Source organism: Carassius gibelio, chromosome A19 (genome assembly GCF_023724105.1).
Source record: "Carassius gibelio isolate Cgi1373 ecotype wild population from Czech Republic chromosome A19, carGib1.2-hapl.c, whole genome shotgun sequence".
In the NCBI taxonomy this organism is placed as follows: domain Eukaryota; kingdom Metazoa; phylum Chordata; class Actinopteri; order Cypriniformes; family Cyprinidae; genus Carassius; species Carassius gibelio.
In genome coordinates, this window is record NC_068389.1 from 10,921,974 (window position 1) to 10,946,553 (window position 24,580).

Genomic DNA, 24,580 nt, shown 5'->3' on the forward strand with positions numbered 1-24,580 from the left:
TGGGAGGTTTTGTTCTTCAGATCAGATACTTACTATCTAATACACGTCCTTGGGAAATGCATACGGTCTGTAACCTTATTAAAGTCGAACTGTTGCAATGTCGTCCTGTACTCAGATCACGTGGAGTCCCAAATGACCAACGGCTAAGGGAATCAATGTTTTCTAGACCTCTGACCACAGTTTTCTTCATTCCTGACATGTGAGGATTTATTCAGTCTAGCTGACAAGAACACTATCCTGTCAAACAGTAAAGTACAAACACAGGGGTTTTCAACCTTTTCGGGCATGTGCCCCCCCAGTTTTTTCTAATTTCACTAGCGCCAGTTTTTGGGGGCTAAGATGACATAGTGGGGCTGTAGTCTAAAAAGGGTTTAGGACTGCCCCTGGTTTAGTATGCGTAATTATAATATATACAAATATATAACCTGATAATAAATATATTACCTGATTTAATGTGATGGCTGAACCTGTTTCTGATAGCAACATGCCAATATGTTGCTGGATTCCCGACACGGCTAACCGTAAATCATCTTACAATGTCAATAAGCATGACTGATAGTATCAGGCTACATCCACACGAAGCCAGAGCTTTCCCTATCCAAGGTGTTTTTTTTTTTTTTTTTTTTTTTTCTGTATCCACATGAAATCGAAACAAAAAAAAAAATATTGTACACATGCCAGACCAGTTTGTGGCACTGTAATTCTGTCACAGAGATGCACTAAAAATGGAGAAGACTTGGACTATGCGTATAAACCTTGCATGTGGTATACAAACGAATGTGGAACACTACAGAAAAAGTTTCAGAAAATGTACGGATTTGCTGTCCACACAAAAACGCAAGGGATTTTTTTTCAGATTTACCCACTTAGGGACCCCGTTCAAAAAATATTGATTTCACTCTCCCAATACGGCAGATCAGTGTGGACGAAACGCCTATACGATAAAAAATGTATGCGTATACAGCTAAAAGTGTCTCCTTGCGGATGTGGCATCAGTCTGATACTTGAGCCAACGCTGCTTTTCAATTGATTAGCAGTGGGACTAATCAGATTGTCCCCTAGTGGATGCCTAAAGATTTGCTAGCTTATATTCATAAATAGGCTACTGGAGGGTATGCCTCTGAATGAACAGATGCCAGCACCCCCCTTGACAGGTGCTGCCCACAGGTTGCAAACTACAGGTTGAAAACCCCTGCACTAACACAGTGGTTCCCAACCCTGGTCCTGGAGGCACCCCAACACTTCACATTTTTCATGTCTACTTTCTCTGATGCACCAATTTCAGGTCTTGAAGTCTCTACTAATGAGCTAAAGACCTGAATTAGGTGTGTTTGATTAAGAAGACATGCAAAACATGCAGTGTTGGGGTGCCTCAAGGACCAGGGTTGGGAACCACTGCATTAACAGACAAGACTGCTCGCCTGGTATTGCATACATTTCTTATACTTCTTAATAAAAGGAAATTTAAAGTTGACATGAACCATGCTGACAACCCCTTTTGCTTTTGTAATGTGATCTTGTCAGCCAAATTATTGTTTACAAAGACCTTTAAAAAAAAAAATGGTGTCTACAATAGTGAAAAAAAAGATAAAATGTGCATCATGATGTTTTAACTGAAAATGACTGGAAATTATTAAAAACATTGCAAAATGTTACCAATGAACTAACAATGATTTAAAGAACACAAATCTTAGAAAAATATATTTCAGTAATGACCAGCTGAATGAAAACGAGCAAACTGAAGTGTTTTGTTAGCAGTTTAATTTACTTACCCTTTTCTGTTTGGTGAGGCAATCATCTGATGATCGTATATAAAATGTTTGAATATCTGGTTTAAATTTTTCAATTGTTGTCAATTAAATTGTCAACAGGAATAAAAAACGATTTTAAAAGTAATAAATTTTATTAACAAAAACCATGTCTAGCATAAAACAATAAAAAAAAAAAAGATGTAACATATATATATATATATATATATATATATATATATATATATATATATATATATATATATATATATATATATATATAGTCCCATACGAAATGCAGGAGGAAAAACTGATATTGTGGCCAAGAATTAAGAATTAATTCCCAAAATAAATAAAATGACACATTTACATGTTAAAGGTAGGGTAGGTGATGTAGTTCTTTTTTTTTTTTTTTTTTTTTTACGATGGTGGCAAGTCTCTTCACATCCTGATAGCAATCACTGATTAAGTGGTCTACATGTATTTCTATGTTTTTTGTATGGTCTGTGGAAGGTGTAGGACCAAAAAATCTTCATCCAGTCAGATCTGTCCTACCTGCCTGTCAACATGTATTAGCATAGGATACCTCCGTGCACCCTGTTCACACAGACATGATACGTCATCAAGTGCGTTCCATTTCTCTATTGCAGACTGAGCAAGAATGGAAGGCCTTATTATTGTAATATTATGTGCTTTGTACTGTAATGTTTTCTCATCGGTGAATGAGACATGAGGTAATCTAACAGCATTGCATTCAACTCTCCACCAACGGTGTCTGTTGTTGTGTCGCTGGTTAGCCTCTGCTATGCCTGATTGCGTTCAGGTGTTTTTGGAGGAGGCATGGCTTTGGAGAATGATAATGCAGGGAGGGTGGGATCTTATGCTTAAAGAAAAAGCATGCAAAGAAAGCTTACTATTGATCTAGTCTCTCCAAAATCGCCTTCCCAACCTTTAAAGGTGAAAATGGAATTATCAATCAAGAATTGAATGGATTGCAAAAAAAAAAAAAAAAAAAACATAACAGAGGAATCAATTCCAATAAGACTAGGAAGGTGTAGCATGAAAGTAAATATAAGGTCAGTTTTGATTTCATGTCAACTTTAAGGCTGAACTGTTTAAAGGGAAAGAAATCTAAAAGAAAGCCTGTAGAAAAAGGCACTCACCTATATCATAGCATCACATAAAAGCGATAAATAGCCATACTTGTGACATATATGCTAAAGAATGTAATATGAGGACCAGACCATCACTGTACAGTAATGTGCTCATTAGAGACAGCAAGCTGTTGATTTACTCAACACACAAGTGGTTAAATAAGTTTTCTATCACTATTATTATATGGAGCTCTTCATCATCAATCTGCTGTGATTGGGCCACAGGTGGAAGAATGTGACACGGCCAGTGTGATCCATCGTTTTTCCTGTGGATGTTTTCCTGAATGCCCTGAGAGCGAGAGTGCTGAGAAGAAAGATCCCACTGCACCAATTAAACCACATCAAATTATCCAGACTGTTTGTGATTGGCTGCTGGAGGGAGGATAATGGAGTTAAGAAATCAAAACTACAAGTGTGAAAATAAAGGAACCGAATACACAAGAGATGGAGAGATATTGAAGTGAAATATCATAATGTCAGCCTTGCCAGAGACCTGCTCCTGGTTCGGAGCTGATAATGGCGGTGAGCTTAGAAAAACGCTCTTGCCTCTTTTTCACAATGCACCTTCCTGGTTTATTTCAGGTTTATGCAGGGTGGCAGGTTTCTCCTTATCTCAGTGAGTCTACACAGGAGCCAAAGACACTCCTGGTGGCGCGGAGTCTCTGGTTTTCCAGCTCACAGTGGGGTTGAGTCTTTCAGCTGAGGCAGCTGTGGATCGAAACTCAACAGCTCGCTCCAAACGGCTCAAGTTTTCAGTTCTGGAACCGTCTTGTCCATTTCGTCCTCAAGTTTGTGTCAGTGTGCCAAACAGACAAGCACCAAAGAGTTCATGTTGGTCGATGGGAATACTAAAAGGTCGTTTGATTGAGGATGAGAGGTGGGCTTCACAACTTCTGTGATTTGATGGCTTACTTGTTTTGTCTCAGAGCACTTTGGGGAAGACAAAACAAAATGAGAGTTAAATGAACATAGACCTCATTCCCTTAAGGAAATCTAACTATTGCTCGCAAGGCAGTAAAAGAACAGTGTGTGCTTAGGACACTAAATGTGCATCTTATTATCAGTCGGCTACACACAGGTATCGATAGATGCACTATGTTCCAAAACCTAGTGAAACTGCCTGGGCAGCGGTTTAAGGCATCATACATGTAGATGTGAAACTGAAACAAAGACTGTTCCAAAAGGTGGGTGGGTTAATTATATGAGCAATACATTGTTGTGCATTGATGGGTAGTCCAATAAATCCAAAATGGCAGACAAAGTGAGAAAAACGTCCATTATAAGAATACTTATAATTCACTTGCTGTGAAAGAATACCTACAGATTGTTTAAAATGAATAAAAATAAATGTTTTTTTTTTTTTTTTTAACTACCAAACAACAAAAGATCAAACTTGGTGTGATATTTTAGTATTTTCGATACTGTCAAGCAAGCACACAAACAAGTGAACATACCTGTCCTGAGGCTAAAGCCTATTATTGCCACCGGGGAAGGCGTAATTAGACCTTGCTGCGCAGTAGTCCCCCCGTAGGGTGCTCTGGGGTACTACACTCTGACGAGTTCTTGGCTTTGTCCTTGTTATTGTTGGGCTCGTTGTCTTTGATGATGTCATACTGGCGACAGAACAGAGCTATCACACCTGTGCACAAACAGGCATGAGGAAGTGAGAGAGAAAAACGATTCAGAGAGTCGAAGTGATGGATGGATGGAACCTTGTCGAAAAGAGGAAAGGAAAAAATGTAATGATGGATTGCACCATGATTCTACCCCAAATAATAACATGCCAATTATAGCTGGACTAGTAAAATAATGATGAGCTGCGCTGTGGCCATAAGTGTACGGAGTGCTAGTACTGTCCTGTTTGATAATTTATTCTCTAGACTTCTCAGAGATTTGATGTGCATTATAAAAGATAAGGAAGGCCTCTAAAACCCAATTACATCATTAGAAACATTCTCTTCTTTTCTCTGCTCTACAAGAAAGGAAGGGTTTATGACTGAAGACTACAGATCTTGAAAACTGTAGAAGAAAACTTGATGACATTCATATCAAATCCCTGTGTACCATCATTTGCATATGTACACACAGAGTTAGAAATGTCATAAAACTTGCAGAATGTGAATGAATGAAATTTGATTTGAAACGTATTTTTCACTCAGAAATTGCTTGGAAATTTCACAAAGACTCTGCAACAATTGCAAAGAAATGGCAAGTAAAACATTTACCGTGATTACATTTTAAAGTAGAAACATAAAAAAAAAAGATTATTTACAACTATATATAGTATATAAAATATATTAAAAAATGAATCAACTTTATTCTAAAATTCTAAAGCAGTTGCGTGTGTGTGTGTGTTTGTGTGTGCGTATGTATGTATGTGTATGTGTATATATATATATATATATATATATATATATATATATATATATATATATTAAACTTTCTAAATAAATTTTATTATAAAACTTTACAAAAACTATAAGTGTTTTGTGTTTTAGAAATGATGTATTGTATTGAATTGATTCTATATCCATCGTATTTATGTTATTTTTTCTCATGTTATATCGGTTAATCAAAGTGTGAACACAAGAAATCACACTCAGTCTGACATTTTCAAATGGAATCAAATGTAGATGCCTTTCAAATGTTGGAATACATTTGTGTGAATGTGTCAAAGTGTCAACAGTAAGATGATTCTCACCGGGAAACTGCTTGATTGCTGGTCACGTTCTTACCTGCCCACATGACAAGAACCACCACGATGATAATGAGCTCTCCAGCCCTGAGCTGGGCGGCCTGGCCAACCTCCTCCATGGTCACTTCATCTGTGTCAAATCAAACAAATCACAGTCCATTCGCGTATTTGCACAGCTCTGCAGTTATCAAAGCTCAGGCATCGTGACGACATGCAAACCACAACAGAATTATTCAAGGAATTAAGACCATCCTCAAACGTATAATTAATTCTTAATTGAGCCTCAAGAGAATATAAAGCATAAAGTAAACATTCTTCTCTGGCTCAGATATGACCAAACCCTCATACTTCTTGTCAAAAATCACAATCGTTTTCATCAAACTGACTACTTCCAGCCAAACAAAAGTGGAAGCTCATCAGAAGCCATGCTAGAGGATCATTTCAGAGTTGAGCTCTCCTCTCACTGAGACGAGACCTCAGGGGTCACTTTCTTGTCTAGAGATTGAAAGCGTCCATGTAATTAAGGCCTTGTTAGTTAAAAGAAACTGTATGCTGCGCTCTGCTCTGTGTTCACTGATTTAACCGCAGAGGGAATAGCAAAGTTCTTCAGCATCCTGCTTATCTGAAGGAGCAGAAGCGCAGAGTTTCACAATGAGCGGGAGAAGTTACCCTCGTCTCTTTGTGCGCCTCTTCATTCTCTGAAGAAAACGTCGATACCCTTCAGGTGAAACTGAAATGTTATTGGATGCCTATCGTTGAGTGAAAGGGAAAAGTTGGAGCATTTTTCAGCTCACCGTCGACATCAATACATGTCATGAGTCCAGTAAGAAAAACAACATGAAGCCACCCTGAAGCGGTGGAGAGGGGAGGCCCACGGAGGGAAAGATTAACTGTCTGTGTTTATTAGCCGCTCTGGTATTTAGTGAACTGTAATGGTGCTCGCTTGATTAATTAGAGTGTAACGTGAGCACTAATGCCTGATGATTAAACTGTTTTTTTTGTAAACGCTCCTGCTATCTAACTGACACACGCGTCAGCTAAGAGTTAGCCATCCGTAAACCACTCTCTGCAGGGCACAAGCACATTTCTTCCCCCAATCCATCACAAATGACATTAGTGAAGAGTTCATTTTTTTTATTATTATTATTATTATTATTATTTTAGAATTGTGTTTATTATGTTGCTAAAATAATGTAAGCAATAACCTCTGACTTAGAAAAGTTCAGAATATGAAATATGTTATACTAATTTGACACTTTTCTTTGTTTAAAATGGTTCAAAATAGTTAAATGTGTTTCAGGGTTAAAATTGGATTTAGACTTTTTGGCCCAATGTGTGTTATATTATAATGTTTAACAGTGGTTTAATATAATATTGTGTTTTAGTGATGCAAACCTATAAAAGCTGTTTAGTAGATGATCAATATAATTTTTGTTAAAAATAAATACACAAATAAATACCAAAATTAATATCTAGACAACAAGGCAAATGCATTCAAAATGTATTTTTTATTTATTTTATTTATTTTTTTAGAAATTAAAAATTAATTCTGTTAAGATGCATTTTTTTTTTCAAAAGTGACAGTAAAGACATCTATAATTATATATATATATATATATATATATATATATATATATACACACACACACACACACACACACACACATTTCAAATGAAATGGTGTTCTTTAGAACTTTCTCTTTATCTTTAAAAAAAATTATTGCATTATAAATATTATGCAGCACACCTGTTTTCAACATTAATGTTAATAATAATTAGAAAATCAGCATATTTCAATTATTTCTGAGTAATAACGTGACCTCTGGAGACTGGAGTAATGATGCTGAAAATTCAGTCTTGACATCACAGGAATAAATTACATTTGACAGTATATTCCAATAGAAAACAGTTATTGTATATTGGAATAATATTTAGCAATAATACAGTTTGTCCTGTATTTTTGTATCCAATAAATGCAGACTTTGTGAGAGACTTTTTTTCCAAAACATTTACAAATTCTTACTTACCCCAAACTTTTGAAATGAAGTGCAAATGATACGCGCACTACATTTATAATTTCTTTATCACATTTTATTTTTATCATATTTATTATATTTTTTTGTATCATTCCTTCAAACCTTATCATGGTTCACTGTTTTTCAAAAACATGGATGTGAGGGAAGAAGAGGTATCTTCATTTGACATTTCACTGATGTCTGAGGTTACACCTCAGTGAAACTCCCGTGTGGATCCTGTGCGACTCTAACCTGCATGACTGAGGATTTGACACCAAATGTCATCAGTACGGTCCAGTGCCAAAGACTGATGCTCACCCACAAAATGGCAAGCGTTTCTCCCCAGCAGATGTTTGTCCGAGTAAGTAGGTCATCGAAATAGATTATACAACAGAAAAACTGACTGTATTGTGTGTTGCTCTAGATAAGACAAGCTTAGTAACAGAAAAATGAATGGTAAAACTCACAAAAGTGAACACTTGATGGCCTGAATTATGACACAACACCATTTTTAGAGTGGTTGTATAACCCCCTCCCCGCTGTGTGTGTGTGTGTGTGTGTGTGTGTGTGTGTGTCTTTTCCCCCCTCTCTGGAAGTGATTTGACAGTTAGTCATCTTTCAAATGAAAATATTTTTTTAGCTGTACAAATGTTATATATATATAAAATAGGCCTACTAGGTATGCAATTGCAATAAATAGATTTTGGGGATTTCAAGCTTCAAAAAGCACCATAAAGGTCATAAATGGGGTCCATGCATTTGTAAGCTATGAATCAGTCAGGCGTTTTATAAGCTTGGTCCATCTATTCATTGAAAGATCTCACTTCATAGAATAAACTGTTTGTGAGTCAGACATAGCAATTTCGTAATTGAACATCTCACACAGAAGTACAGCTGTAGTCAAAAAAATTCAGTCAATAATACAATAAATTTAATTTCAGTACTCAGTGCCTGTACTCCTTATTCCAGCACTTCTCATGTTATTGCCCCCTTAGCGTGAATCATTTTGTTTCATTCCTTATTTGTAAGTCACTTTGGAAAAAAGAATCTGCTAAACGTGTTAAGCTTCAATCTGTTCGTAACACAAAGCTATCATATGGCTTCAGAAGACTTGGAATATGGCATATACACTCATTTTATGACATTGTTATGGAGCTTTTTGCCTTTTTGGAGCTTAACAGCCCCAGTCCTCACTCACTGTCACTAAACTTTAAACTGATATTCCCGAAATTCCCTACATGAATCCACATTTGAAAGTACAAACCCGATTCAAAAAAAATTGTGACACTGTACTAATTGTGAGTAAAAAAGGAATGGAATAATTTACAAATATCATAAACATATCAAATGTTGAAAGTGAGACATTTTGAAATGTCATGCCAAATATTGGCTCAGTTTGGATTTCATGAGAGCTACACATTCCAAAAAAGTTGGGACAAGTAGCAATAAGAGGCTGGAAAAGTTAAATGTACATATAAGGAACAGCTGGAGGACCAATTTGCAACTTATTAGGTCAATCGGCAACATGATTGGGTATAAAAAGAGCCTCTCGGTGTCACTCAGAAGTCAAGATGGGCAGAGGATCACCAATTCCCCCAATGCTGTGGCGAAAAATAGTGGAGCAATATCAGAAAGGAGTTTCTCAGAGAAAAATTGCTAAGAGTTTGAAGTTATCATCATCTACAGTGCATAATATCATCCAAAGATTGAGAAAATCTGGAACAATTTCTGTGTGTAAGGGTCAAGGCCAGAGAACTATACTGGATGCAAGTGATCTTCGGGCCCTTATAGACGGCACTGCATTACATACAGGAAAGCTACTGTAATGGAAATCTGCTTTGATGGCATGGGGTTGCATGAGTGCGTGTGGCATGGGCAGCTTACACATCTGGAAAGGTACCATCAATGCTGAAAGGTATATCCAAGTTCTAGAACAACACATGCTCCCATCCAGACGTTGTCTCTTTCAGGGAAGACCTCGCATTTTCCAACATGACAATACCAGATCACATACTGCATCAAATACAACATCATGGCTGTGTAGAAGAAGGATCCGGGTACTGAAATGACCATCCTGCAGACCAGATCTTTCACCCATAGAAAACATTTAGCGCATCATAAAGAGTAAGATACGAAAAAGAAGAGCTAAGACAGTTGAGCAACTAGAAGCCTGTATTAGACAAGAATGGGACAACATTCCTTTTCCTAAACTTGAGCAACATTTCTCCTCAGTCCCCAGACGTTTGCAGACTGTTCTAAAAAGAAGAGGGGATGCCACACAGTGGTAAACATGGCCTTGTCTAAACTTTTTTGATATATGTTGATGCCATGAAATTTTTTAATCAACTTATTCTCGCTTAAAATTATACATTTTCTCCGTTTAAACATTTGATATGTAATCTATGTTGTATTCTGAATAAAATATTGAAATTTGAAACTTCCACATCATTGCATTCTGTTTTTATTCACAATTTGTACAGTGTCCCAACTTTTTGTCAAAAATTAGCATTTTAGATATGCTAAATAATGTTGCAATTGCAGGATATGAATTGCAAAATTTCCAAAATGGTACTATTTCAAATAATTTCCAGAACTATTATTGCATTTTGGACTATTATGTCAAAAAAAAAGTGCCGACTTACCTGGGCTTTTGGAGGCCAGTTTCTCTGACTCTTTGGGAGTGCGGAACAGAACAGGTTCACTCAGGGGGCTTGTACCGCTCATACTAATGGACTGCACATGGACTATGTATTCTGTGTCCTCCTCCAAGTCCCACAATGCACATGAACGAGTGGTGGTGTTCACTTCCTGGATGAATCGCAGCATACGAACGTCCTTTTTCTATAAACATCAAAATGAATAAAAAAACTTAAGAGTGCTGATAATCTAAGGAGACATGGTTGATGCCACAACCATTAAAGTCAATGTGAAATCAATATTTATCCTATTTACTCTTCTTATACAGTACATGTTCCTAGTCTACTTGTGAACAATTCATCAGTTTATGTTAATCTAATGTAAAAAAACTGTCATTGCAATACTTCTTATAATCAGTAAGGAATACTTTACTATTTGGTTGACATCAATTGTCAATATTTTTCTCTCCCTTCCAATATCCAATGATCCAACCATTAATTTATGTATGTATGTATTTAGTCATTTTATTTTGTTTGGGAAGATAAAATAGGTAATTATCACTATTGAACAAATACATTTGAAATGTGTTATTTTTTATCTTTAATTTTGACAATACTGCAAATGATCAGATTTCTATTTTCGCTTGGTATTTAAATCTCTCATCTATCATTAAAACCAATTCCAGAACATGATCACTTTTATGTTTTATGTTTTTAATAACTTCAAATAAATAAATTGCAAATGAAAATGTCACCTCATGAAACCGGATATAACAAATATTGTTTCTCTATCATTTCTCTCTGCGCTCTGTTTGTGCAAGCATAAAAATAAAATAAAAAAGTTAATATCCATTGTAATAATACAGCTAATTTTCTTCCCACTTACCATACAAATAACCTTTTTGAAATAAAATAAACCATAGCTCAAAGAAATATAATTTTAATTTTGCTGTGCATCACAGCACAGAGACAGCGCTCATTAAGATAATACATTTAATAAATAATCTTCTGGAAATATATCAGTGCTGGTACTATTAGATCTTAATGCTGCGTTTGACACTGTTGATCATAACATACTTCTAAAGAGACTGGAAAACTGGGTTGGGCTTTCTGGGATGGTACTCAAATGGTTCAGGTCATATTTAGAAGAGAGAGGCTATTACGTGAGTCTAGGAGAGCATAAGTCTAAGTGGACATCCATGGCATGTGGAGTCCCACAAGGCTCAATTTTTGCACCACTCTTGTATAACCTGTATATGCTCCCACTAATGAGAAAGAACCAAATGACCTTTCAGAGCTATGCTGATGACACCCAGATTTACCTAACCTTATTGCCATATTGCCAAATGACTACAGTCCTATTGACTTCCTCTGCCAATGCATTGATGAAATTTAAAGTTGGATGTACCAGAACTTTCTTCAGTTAAACAAGGAAAAAACTGATGTACCAGAACTTTCTTCAGTTAAACAAGGAAAAAAACTGAAGTCACTGAAGTCCTCAAGGTGAATGCATACCTTGACTCTAGGGGTCAAAAACCTAAAAATCAAGTCAAGAATCTTGGTGTGATTCTGGAGACAGACCTTAGTTTCAGTAGTCATGTCAAAGCAGTAACTAAATCAGCACACTATTGTCTAAAAAAAATTAGATGCTTTGTTTCCAGTCAAGACTTGGAGAAACTTGTTCATGCCTTTATCCCCAGCAGGGTGGACTATTGTAATGGGCTCTTCACCTGCCTTCCCAAAAAGATCATTAGACAGCTGCAGCTCCTCCAGAACACTGCTGCCAGGATACTGACTAGAACCAGAAAATCTGAGCATATAACACCAGTCCTCAGGTCTTTACACTTTACACTAAAAAAGTTGTATTTAGGATTGAATTTAAAGTAGTTTTACTCATTTATATAAATCACTCAATGGCCTAGGACCTAAATACATCGCAGATATGCTCACTGAATATAAACCTAGCAGACCCCTCAGATCATTAGGATCAAGTCAGTTAGAAATACCAAGGGTTCACACAAGACAAGGGCAGTCTGCTTTCAGTTATTATGCCGCCCGCAGTAAATCCAGACTCAAAACTCCTCTGTTTAGCTGTGCATTTATTGAACGAGAACGTCAGAACTGATTGTACTGTATTTCATGTATAATCATTTTCTATGTTTAACTCTTTTAAATCATTTTAAATTATAAATATTTTTAATGATTATTTTACTTCCTTTTATGTAAAGCTTTGAATTACCATTGTGTATGAAATGTGCTATATAAATAATCTGGCCTTGCCTAGTATAACTTAATGTACAAAAATGAAAATAATAAAAACTATGTAAAATGTATAAAACATTTACTAAACCTTTACATTTAAAATGGAAAATACAAAAGAATCCAATTTAAATTATCAAAACATGGTTTCAAATGAATTTTTCATGCTACATTTTTAAAAACACCAGTTAAAAATAAACATTTAGGACTGATTTTCATGTAAGTATTTTCATGTAAGTACTTTCTCTACACAGTATCAGTATTGAAAGTATTAGTACTTCAAGGTCCACACACTCTTACCTCTTTCACTCAAATGCATATTCTTATAAAAGTAAAATAGGTTTCACATGCTATTTAATGTTTAATTTAATAGTGTCCTGAAAAATGTCTCTGCATTTAAATGAGCCATTGCCAGATACAATTTACAGTGTGCACTAATAAACAGTGCTGTCAGCACAATTCATTCCTAGTGAATTCCCATAGTCGTGATAAGTGACCTAAGAAATTCACAAGGAGATATACAGTTAACAAACAAACACATTCATGCACACTGCAGAAACTGTCTCGCTCAGTTTGGTGACAAACTGTAATGGCTTTGTACTCCAGCAGATGGTCACTGCAGTCCTTATTACGGAGGTCTCCACAGAGACTGCTTTCCTCAAATCTGCTCACACACACACACAAATGCAAGCATGCATAAAACATGTACAGAAAGCTCAAGGCCACCTAAAATATCAACAGCATGTGCCCTTGAAGAGCAAGTAGACAGAGACTAGATTGACACATAATCAACATGCTTACACTAGCATTCATCCATGATATTGCCTCAATAAACTTGAGTTATGAGGTGATTTTGCCATGTTTTGCACATGTAAGGACTCAAAATGCACTATAAACTGGTTCAATACCTGCTGGGTGATGGCAAACCCAATGACTGGGTCTCCCTCCAGAATGTCCCATGTCACTATCGCTGAGTTCCCCTCCAGTGCTTTGATGGTCACATTGAGTGGAGCAGATAAACTGTCTGAGGATGACACATATAACAGACAGAAAGACATAAAATGTGCTGATGTGACATTCTACAAGACCTCTCACACACTCTTTCATGATACAAAAAAAAAATATATATATATAATAATAATAAAGATATTAAAACTGCAGAAAATGTGCTTGCCTGTGTGTTGCATGTACTCTCTTCATAGGAACTTCAAAGTTTATGCTTGTTAATTTTTAATAATGAAATTGAGAAAAAAAAAAGGGTTTTGATTGTTGGAATTATTCTTATTTTGTAACTCTTCATTGTGTATGACAACAACTGAATTTCCTAGTCTACTGCTGAAATACAAAACAAAACAAAAAACATATAAAAGCACTCATGAGAAAGAAAGATGTCACATTTTGTCACATTTTAACCGTTACTTTTAGCTTTACTGCAAGCAGAATGGAACAGTTAAAGTAGTTTTTGATAACTGTATAAACTATTTTATTCAGCCATTTATCAGAAAAAGCAAGGAGTAAAATCTCTGTCCAGTTGATAAAAGTATATATAAAAAATATAAATAATATGTTTACAATGTAAAGATGACCCTGAATAGTCGACGATTCAATGCTCCGATTCAAGGAGACTGATTCAACTATCCAATCTCACAGTCGAATATTCACGGGGTGTAAGTATTATGCCATTTTGACTATAAATGTCTGATTTTACATAGAACTACTGGTTTTCTCCCAATAAGTTAATATACAGCCTATTATGATAAAGCTGTAAATAAGAATCTGAAAAGAAAGAAGCTTCAAATAAATGTTAAAAGTTTGTGAATAAATCCAACCAACCCTTAAGATTTATGTTTCACTTTCCCTAATCCGTGACTAACAGAGAAGCATCTTGGAGGAATGGATTGAAAACTTAACAAGACTCAAATTTACACATGCAGAGACTGGACTTTTTTTTAGATCAAGAAGGTTACAAGTGATTTCAAAACATTTCAAATGGTTTATATATATTGTGGACATATTATTTCCACGATTATTATTTGCCTGGGAAGTCGTGGCCTAATGGTTAGAGAGTTGGACTCATAACCCTAAGGTTGTGGGTTCGACTCTTGTATTGGCAGGGATTGTAGGTGGGCGGCGAAAATGTGTAGTGCTCTCTCCTACCTTCAATACCATGACTGAGGTGCCCTTGAGCAAAATACTGAACCCCAAACTGCTCCCTGGGTGCTACAGCGAAAAAATAAAGAAAAATAGAGTGGCTGCCCACTGCTCTGGGTGTGTGTTCATGGTTGTGTGTGTGTTCACTTTGTATGGGATAAATGCAGAGTACTAATTCTGAATATGGGTCACCATACTTGGCCACATGTCACATCACTTTCACTTATTTACCTGATATAAGATGCATTTTGTTGAGTCAAGTGCTTCATTGTAGGACTATGGTGATTATCTCCTCAGCGTGTGGTGCAAGTAGGACAAACAACACTGCAGAATATTAATTTCTTTGAGTTTAGCTGCCATGTTTCGGCACGTTTTTGCGTGAAGAACGCATTCACAAAATGAGTTAATTCAGAGCCGCGTGGACACATTCATGTGCATTCAGGCCCTTTTTGCAGTCCTAATATTAACGTTATGTTGTATAAATAACAAAGCGTATCCTATATGATGAGTTTAATCCCATTGATTCAAAACTTGCTATCAAATGCGTCACTCTACTGCTAATCTTCAGCGCATGCAGCTCAAAACAGAAATGCAGAACATTAATAACTACTGTCATATAGGCTAACTTTATAATGAGAGCACTATTGCAAAAAAAAAAAAAAAAAAAAGAATGGTTTCACTGATGTTTAGTGTTAACTATCTTTAAATAAAAACATAAAACATTATTTACCCCAGCTGTATCTGCCATGCGTTCTTTACTCATTTTCCCTTTGTGTTAACACCAATAATTATGGCTGTCGAATGACTGACTCGACTCAATGTATTTTGCCCCACCCCCAAACATATGATTCGACTATCAGTCGAATATCGGCACAATTAGAAAATTCCGATTTGACTATGAAAATTCTTAGTCGGGAACACCCCTAATACAATGAAGCTTTATAGAATTTATAGAGAGAGAGATCAGACATGTTTCAAACACAAGCTGGTTGGTATTCTGCAGCCAATTAGATTGCTTGCTCAACATTTAAACAGTCTGGTTCAGTGTTCGCTGTAAGCTGGTCCTGACGTAGCATACCTTCCTCTGAAACCCTCCACCTCCACCAGCACCACCTGTCTAGATATTTATGAAGCAGCAGAATATATTACATGCTCACTGAAGTGAGTCTATCGACAGCAAGTCCAAACTTTCTCTGCTGCAGCAGTGTATGTAGTAGATCTAGTCTGTAGAGAACAAATACATAAACATTGTCATATCCATTACTTTCTAAAATTGTTCTAAGAGTTGTCATGCTTAAAAAATAAAAGTATTTTATTTTCTGTATGTTTGAACACAATAGACTACCATACACAAGTTAATTGCCTGTATGAAGTACACAGAATGTACACATATACTGAACTGAAATTACAATACTTATTTCATATAACCCTTACAACTTATTTCCAGTTCATGTATTGGTAAAGTGTTTCTATACAGTCACTTGAATTCACATATTACACCCAAGCACAACTACATAGCCATGACATTCTTATTAAGATACTCTCATGCATGTTTTTAATAAATTATGAATTATACAGTTCCATATAGAACACAAACAGTTATTTTTTACCCCAAATGGTTAATTCTGTCTACTCTATTTTGTCATTCTCTGCATTCTTTTTCTAATGCAGAAATGAACAGTGTGGTTTGGCTGATGGAAATGCCCTGATGCTTAGCTCCATGTTTGCTCTAAATCAATATTTCCACTGCTCTTTACTGTTATTTACTGTGTGGGAGCTCTTAGATTGTTATCTGAACCAGCCTCTTTGTCTTTGATGGCCTATCAAACAAAGAAAATGGCCTGGCACTGTCTAGAGTACACAAAGCCAGTCGCCGTTTGGACATTGGGCTTTTTTTTTCATGAATTAAATGGAAATGTTTTGCAGCGGAACATCAGAAGTTGTGTCATCACTTGTCAGAATGATAATATGCTTTTACATAAATAGGAGGTGTACAGGTCTAATCATCAGTAATGTTCGTTGCCTACAGAGTGAAATGGTTGTCTGCTCAACGCCATCCATCACAATGTAACGAATTCACACCCTACAGATGGGAAATAATGTATTTAAAGGGGATGACAGATACAGAAAGCCAGTCATCCCTGAGGACACAATATGTCTCCCACTGGGCAGGATGTGTTTGGAACAGTCATACATTATACTTTAAAGAGGGGAGTAATGTAACATGCATTCAGAAACATGCCTCTGTAGTTTTTTGATGCTTCACATCCCAGAATTCATCGTTCATGAAATCTAGCTGTGCAAAAGGTTAGTTTGACCCAAAATTTTAATTATGTCCTAATGTTGTTTTGAACCGCTTAAACCACTTCTCCATATAGAACACAAAACGTCATTTTTTTTCGTATGTGTCACATCTTTGCCATGTTGTTATTGTAAACTAAAACTATTAAAAAGTGTTTTTGTTATTTGAAATAAACTGAAATAAAAGAAAGATGAAAACTTAAACTGAAAAAAAAAAACAGTTTGGCAACAAATTGAAACTAGAAACATTTAATTGTTGAAATTATTAAAAAGTAGAACTGAAACAAAAATAATTAAAGCTAAATAGAAATGAAATTAACAAAAATGACAAAAGCATTAACAAAATTACTAAAATTTAAATTTAAAATGAAAAACCAAATTAAATTAAAATATTAATAAATCCTCTAATAGTAAAGTATATAAATAATATATTGTTTATTTTAAGTCAGACAATAACTTAGTGTAAGGAACAAACTAATTTTTTAAATAATTTACAATGACTGATTACAACACAGAAATGAATACGCTCAAGTGCAAATGAGATTTGAGAGCTATTTTGGAAAATAAAATTTTCAGCGAATAACAACTTTTGGTGTCTTCCTCACATAAAACTATTGTATGACACAAGACTCTAAAGATGCTGCACAAGTCATATTTTTACTTCTATGTACTTAAATAGGGTCTTATTACCTCTTGGTGACTGTATGCTTTCACTGTATGGAAAAGGGCAGCATGAACATTCTTCTAAACTACTTCTTTTGGTTTCCATGGAAGAAAATCATAAGCATTTGGGATATGGCATTAGCGTTATTTTTTTAATGTTTTTTTTTTTTTTTTGGGGGGGGGGGGGGTGGAGAACATTTCCTTTAAATGCAAAATCATTGGTTTTAAATTTTCTTATTCTAGTTTAAAGCTACTATAATCAAGCCACTTGTACACATTTGTACAAATAATTAGCCTTTTATTTGGATATTTTCTAAAAGCCTTCAACACCAGGGCTTCACCTAATGCTCACCGGTGATGCCTTTCAACTTAAATTACCCTCTTAAAAACGAATAAGGTCAAGCTGCCTCAAACACATTTGTTAGCACCACTGAAGAGTTGAGGTTTCAGACATGACGTTAACACATACAGTACATTAATGTAGCCCTAGACGGGCTGAAGATGTTCATTCAGTCTTTCTGGATCCCTTCGGTTGGTAATGGCTCCACTCATGAGATTCATGTTCTATAGGTCCTTGGCTTGCAGCCAGACACCAAACCTAAAGTGTATTAGTCTGTCTGCGGAGACAAACGTGATTTGAATGTATGGACTCTCAGGGCATTCAATCTCGCCATGAGCACTGCTTAGGAATACTGTCTCTTGGAAAAGTTCATGTGATTCATTTTTCAAACTGTCAAACCGACTCACAATCACATTTGCCAGTCACCCTTGTGAGAAGCATGAGCGTTCTGGTTCTGGTCTGAGGGGTGTGCAGTCAGGTTGGCATCCGGTGATACTCGTTTTCTAGACCCGCAAACATGATTTAGGGAGCCCAGGTTATGAGGTGAATCTTCTGGCTTGGCTGGACTGCATCCACGGTCCCTGGACATGGCCCTCGTAAATATGTAGCTTAGCACTGCAGGAAGCCTTGGAGGGATATTTATTGGTTTACATTTTGGTCAGGAGCTAAGGCTCTGTCACATTATAAAGAGTAACCCGAGGCTCGTTTGATGGGCGGAGGTTGTGCCATTTTGTTTCAGAGTAAATGCAATATTTTTTGAGCAGAGAAAAATTGTTTGTGTGTGTTTGTATGAGGCCGTCAGGTCAAATCTGATTTTGATCAAAACTTGATTATGGTGCAGCACAAACCGATTACACGACCGATTTAATAACATTGCATTGCCAAAACATGCCAAAAACAGGCAAATTATACACGTCCCATCATTGTAGGTGAAGCATGTAACTTCTCATAACATTTCTCCTTACTGTAAATGTTAAAAACACTTAAGCTGCTTAATATTTTTGTGGATACTGTGATATACTTTTTTTAGATTAGAATGTTGAATATAAAAGTAAAAAGCACAGCATTTAATTAAAATAGAAATCTTTTGTAACAATGTAGAAGTTTTTACTCTGACTCTGAATGCATCCTTAATAAAGAGATTTGAATTCAGAACATTTCCCAAAAATCAGCAGATGTCTGTGTTCAGATGTGACTTTGGGAACAAAATTTCCAAAAGTGAACTAGATCAAACAAATCTCATTTTGAGGAAATTCAGAGATGTATTTGGAGAATCAATAATAAAAAATAAAAAGAAAGAAAATGTTAAAGGTTTACCTTCGGGGTTAGAATTTGTAATATAATTAGCTTTATATAACAACAATACGTCTACCGTTTTTCCTCATTTAGATTTAGGTTTTGTTGTGGACCAAAAATGAATGTTGAAACCTGGATCTATCTACATTTTGGAGACCAGTCCGTTAGGAAAATCTTAACAAACATACTAATTCATGTCTTAATGGAAATCCAAAAACACAGAAAGGTTTCTGTGAGTGTTAGCTAATTGAAAATATCATTAGCTCAGAATAAAAAAAATAATAGCAGTCAAAGAAATAGCCTCACCGTGAGAGGTAAAAATGTGAAAAAAAGAAACTAGCAGCTTAGACCAATGATCCATTATTTCCTTGACCTGCAAGATTATTTCTTACTGTAGAATAATCTAGCAAAGCTCTCTTATGGGGAGGAAAAACCGAGTCTGTGATTAACAATTCAATGATGTCAGAGATGACAGGATGCAGTTTTTCACAGCTCAAGCTGACCTCTAGACTGAGAATATTACACCCTTGTGATTCAAATCCCAGTCTCTGATCCAGAGACCCATGGCCTGCCTTCAACTCAAACAGCTTCCCTCCAGCATCTAATAACATCTTAGCTTGGAGTGTGTGCACCACCTGACCTCACAATATTTAGTGTGTGAGTAATATCAGCCAGTGAGTATCCACCATCATAATTTAATTAGTGCTTTTTACTAAGTTGTTAATTTTGTGTGAATAATTCTAAAAAGTAAAATTAGTGACATTTATTGAAACCCTATATGACCCAAACAAACAAACAAACAAAAACTTACTGTATAAATGGCATATTTTACAGAAATACATTGTTCTTTTGAGAATATATATTCCGGTCAAATGTTTATAATAGAATAAATGGTTAATGTATTTGAATGAAGTCCGTCATTGTCACCAAGACTGCCTTTTTTTTATATAAAGTAAAAAGTAATATATATGTTCAATATGTTAACATATTGAAAATTGAAAATAATGGTTTTCTGATAAATAAATAATTCCATACACCAAGGACACTGTACTCAGAAGTTACATTTAAAAGGTTTATAATTTTACCAAAAATGTATAACAATAGTACCAATTACTAATCAATCAGCATATTAAAATAATTTTTGAAGGCTCATGTGACACTATAGACTAGAGTAATGATGCTGAAAATTCAGCTTAACATCACAGTAATAAATTACATTTCAACATATATTAAAATATAAACGTTATTTAAATTGTCACAATATTACTGTTTTTACTGTATCTTTGATGAAAGGAACACCTTGTTGAGCATATGAGTTTTCTTTAAAAGACATTAAAAAGATCAATATATATATTGGCCATTTATCTCTTTCATTAGTTTCATTGTCCTTGATTCTTCAGCAAATATCATTGAGTGAAACTGTAAAATACATTAACCACTTCACCACAGTTCCAAACATCTGAGCAAATCAGGCTTCATGTGCCTCACCAAACTACATTTATACACATATGTCACACGATATGTTGATGTCTCTTTTTGCTTATCTATTTAAGTATCATCAGCCTTAAAGTACAGGTTGTATGACCTGCCACTAGAGGGAGCACTACCAAAACAATAACAATCACATGGTTTGATGACGCTAAGAAGCAGCGTGGAATGATGGGATTTGTTGTCTTCTAACCAAGCGCTGATGGACATCAAAGAGACGGAAAGATAAATCATGGATTTATCGCGAGTTTAACAATTTGTGCGAGTAGATTACATACAAAGGCAATGCAAAGACGCAATCAGACTATGGATCAGACGCGTCCTCGCGCGGGTCTAGAGATGCGATGCCCTGCATTTGGCGTGTATGCCCCATAATACTAATCTTGTTGATCGTTATAATAGCATACGTTTTCTGTAAAGATACGAATCAAAACAACTCGCCTGTCGAGTAAAACACAAACGAGATCGGCATCTATTTCTAGTTGAAGTTTGTCGTGAAGCTACTTCCGCATTTGTCCACGACACTGTTGTCATGTGGTTTCTACGTCAGTAAAGGCGGTAACAAAGAGTAACTAACGTCATTTACAGGCGACTGCACTGCCCCGTGTCACTGTTTAGAATGGGAATTTTCTCATGATTTACAAGTAGTTGAAAACAATACAGATATTGTTAGTAATCAGCTGGACAAAATATATAAAACTAGCCTATTGGTTTTTGGATATTTTACTGCAAATATCTTACAAATTATACCTTTAATGTCAAATCTTTTATCAGTTAATTAGAAACTTATGCGATGAATCATGATTAACTCAACAATCTAATGCAATTAACATTTTGACTGACTGACATCCCTAATGCATCAAAAACAAAATCTTGTAGAGATAAACTCATAGATTTGCTCTAATATGCAATGCACAGGAGTGATTTGCCCCATTGAACAACATCAGACTCATTAAATATTCACCGTGTCCTCCTGTAGCTTTGATGAGATGCCTGACACTGTCAGATGAAACAAACATGAGAGCGAGGAGCCAGGAACTCCGCGTTGCACATTGCGGGGGCACCTCTGCCTTTCATCACAGGCATCATAACAAAACATACCAGGCCTGTAATAAGACCATATACAGCCTCTTAAGTTGATCAGTTATTCTCTGACATACTTGTTTCACCTGCTTCCTCTGTTGCTTCTTTGTTTGAAACTGTGTTCTTTTCATAATGGTGAGGAAATGTCACTTCCTCTCTTCATTAATATTCCTCCATCCCGCATCACTGCCAGAGCCTCAGTATAAAGACGTATGGGCAGAGGCTTTGTCGCCTCTCTAGAAAAGCTGAGTGAAAATGGTTCAGTGTGCTTTGTTTGTATGTATTGTCAGCCGTGGATGTCTATTACAGTTAATCTGTACATAATGTTACACATCAACAGCCACTACACTGTAATCACGTAGCACACGCTGCACTCTTATTCCCACAGACAGACAGGCACGTTTACACTTCATAAATGTCATGACAGATATATAGCTATTATTTATGATGCACTTCTATTTTTGCATCATTATATATTGTGTAATTAATTTAATAGTTCTCAGATTGCCAAACAGGTGTTGCTGATGTAGACTGTTTCAGCAGACTGCCCTCCTTTACCAAACAACTGTAATGAAATCACAGGTGACTTCCTCTAGTAAGCCTTACATTTAAGTCTTGTCAGTTTCTCAACGTCTGTTATTAACGATGCACCAATTTATCATCCGATTAATTGAATTTTCTGTTGATCATTTAAAAACAGCTAATGAGCAGAACCAATTATGTCTTGTCAATCAAAAAAGGGGCGGAAAAAGCATTTGCTGAAACTCGCTCAGTGTATATAATGTCTCTGGCTTGGGTGAAAATGACTGCAGAATTGGAATTTGCAACATAAGTTTTTGTCAGTAAAATTACATACAGAATGCAAGCCACAAAACATTCAATGCTCACATCATTATATCATCAACAAATCTACTCACAATATACAATAATCACAATAATAGTGGTGCATATTTGGTGTTACAGATTCACATATACGCTGAAGAAGGATAACATGAAAATCATAATATCTAAATTGAATTGCTTTATTCAATACAAAAATATATCAATTTAAATACATTTATACCACCAAATCTACTTTAAATGGGTTAAATCAGGTATAGAAATAGCCTAGCTCTAGTAACAATTGAAGGTTACCATTTTTGCAGTGTAGCAAGCAGCACGACATTAGCAAATTCAAAGTGATTTCTAATTACTGCTGATATATTTTACCTTTTTTCTTCTAATATTTTTTTTATTATTTTCATTTTTATTTTTTTATTACGTGATGCACTCATTTTCATGCTACTACAAACAGAAATAAAACTTAAAGCAAACATATAGTATGGGGATCAAACTTCTGAAAACTTGCTCATTATGATGAATATTTACATTTACACTGTGCCATTGCGTTCAATATGCTTCGTGATGGTTTTGTTTCTGTGTTTTCTGTTAAAACTGGCACTAGTTAATAAAATAAAATAAATAGAATAATGTGCATTAAAACGTTGTAGTCATCAGATTGTCGTGCAAATTGTTTGCACTGTATTTTCCATATCTAAGCTTTTTATATTGAGAAATTGAGTTATAAAGCACTTTACTAAAGTAAATTACCATATTAATTTCTTTCCAAGCTGTTTAATTAATTATCAGTATTTTAAAACAAGATAACAGAAAAGGCTGAACAATCAAAAAAAAAAAAAATAATAATAATTATATTGCCATCAATCTAATATTGTTATCTGCATATAGCTACATTTCTGTATTAATGAAACCAGGTAATATTTTCAGGTTTGCAAAACGAATACAAATAATCAAATGCATGATTCTCTGGATATCCAGGCCAGAGAAAACGCATTATAGCATCGAATATAAATGATATATTGCTTTGAAAGGATCAATTAATGGAGAAAGACAAACGCAAATACGATTGAAGGAGATTGCTTTGTGACGTTGACAACTAAAGCAATCATTATTCTGCTCTAGTTATTAAGCTGTTTAGTTATCAGATCGTTTCCCATTTAACAAATTCAGTACCCTACTATAAATGTGTCCGCGTCCAGACACATTAACCAGAAGCCCGATGCCCTAAAATGATCTATTGCATTCAGACTGTCATTTCTGTCTGGCGACCAGGTTTCTACTGTCTCTGTGAACAGAATCAATTAGGATCACAGGAATTGTTCACAGCATCTACATGCAGTTTGGATGAACAGTGGAAAGCCACGAGCGTCTTGTGCTTCCCAATAGAGGGCTGAACAGGTAGTAGCGCATCATTTATTCATCTCATACCCGCAACCTGTCTGTTATGTGCTAATGTGAAACATGTCAGAATGCATTGCACTTTCTAGTTAAAAGATAAATCCGTTGCTTTTCTGTCCATGCATGCAAAAATAGTGTAAATTGTTTCATGTCTCTTTCCATATCGTGCGCAAAAGCCCAATAATAACCATATATAATAATTACATTCCTTACAAAATGAGTACAATCACGCAAACTTACCGGCATTAACCGAGGACACGGAGATATAAGCCAAAAACAATAACAGCGCAGCGCACGAGCCTTTAATTCTCCACATCCTTCAAGGAATTCTTTACATTCTGTTCGGAAGACGTTGAATCCCATTTACTCGCGATATTTTTAAACTTATGAGACGGCGACTATGTGTTTAACATTCGCGACTGATTGCCGTTTTTATTCCTGCATCAGTCCAGAAGAGCACTGGATCTAAACTCTGTACTTGCCGCAGAAAGTCGACTGGAAAGGACTGCGTGA

The 24,580-nt window shown here is 35.7% G+C and overlaps 1 protein-coding gene across 3 annotated transcripts; it reads right to left on the reverse strand.

Annotated features, from left to right (window-relative positions):
• Nucleotides 1-2,145: 2,145 nt before the first annotated feature.
• LOC127935502 (fibronectin type III domain-containing protein 5) lies at nt 2,146-24,569 on the reverse strand. 3 transcript variants are annotated; one of them, XM_052533421.1, is made up of 6 exons: nt 24,308-24,569; nt 13,416-13,531; nt 10,255-10,453; nt 5,638-5,727; nt 4,357-4,541; nt 2,146-3,832 (listed from the first exon to the last, which is right to left on the reverse strand). In XM_052533421.1, exons 1-5 carry the CDS (start codon nt 24,381-24,383, stop codon nt 4,402-4,404), a joined length of 621 nt encoding a protein of 206 aa, XP_052389381.1. In that variant the 5' UTR covers nt 24,384-24,569; the 3' UTR covers nt 2,146-3,832; nt 4,357-4,401. The 3 variants fall into 3 exon arrangements, with proteins under 3 accessions (XP_052389381.1, XP_052389383.1, XP_052389384.1); XM_052533423.1 differs by lacking the exon at nt 2,146-3,832 and having other exon boundaries at nt 4,363-4,614; XM_052533424.1 differs by lacking the exon at nt 2,146-3,832 and having other exon boundaries at nt 4,363-4,541; nt 5,604-5,727.
• Nucleotides 24,570-24,580: the final 11 nt, after the last annotated feature.

What these genes read in the sequence shown, in the direction of transcription:
- LOC127935502 (XM_052533421.1), bottom strand. Translation starts at nt 24,383, where the DNA reads ATGTGGAGAATTAAAGGCTCGTGCGCTGCGCTGTTATTGTTTTTGGCT. An exon ending in GGTTTGCCATCACCCAGCAG is followed by an intron (nt 10,454 to 13,415) that starts GTATTGAACCAG and finishes TGATGTTTATAG; the next exon opens with AAAAAGGACGTTCGTATGCT. An exon ending in ACTGGCCTCCAAAAGCCCAG is followed by an intron (nt 5,728 to 10,254) that starts GTAAGTCGGCAC and finishes GATTTGACACAG; the next exon opens with ATGAAGTGACCATGGAGGAG.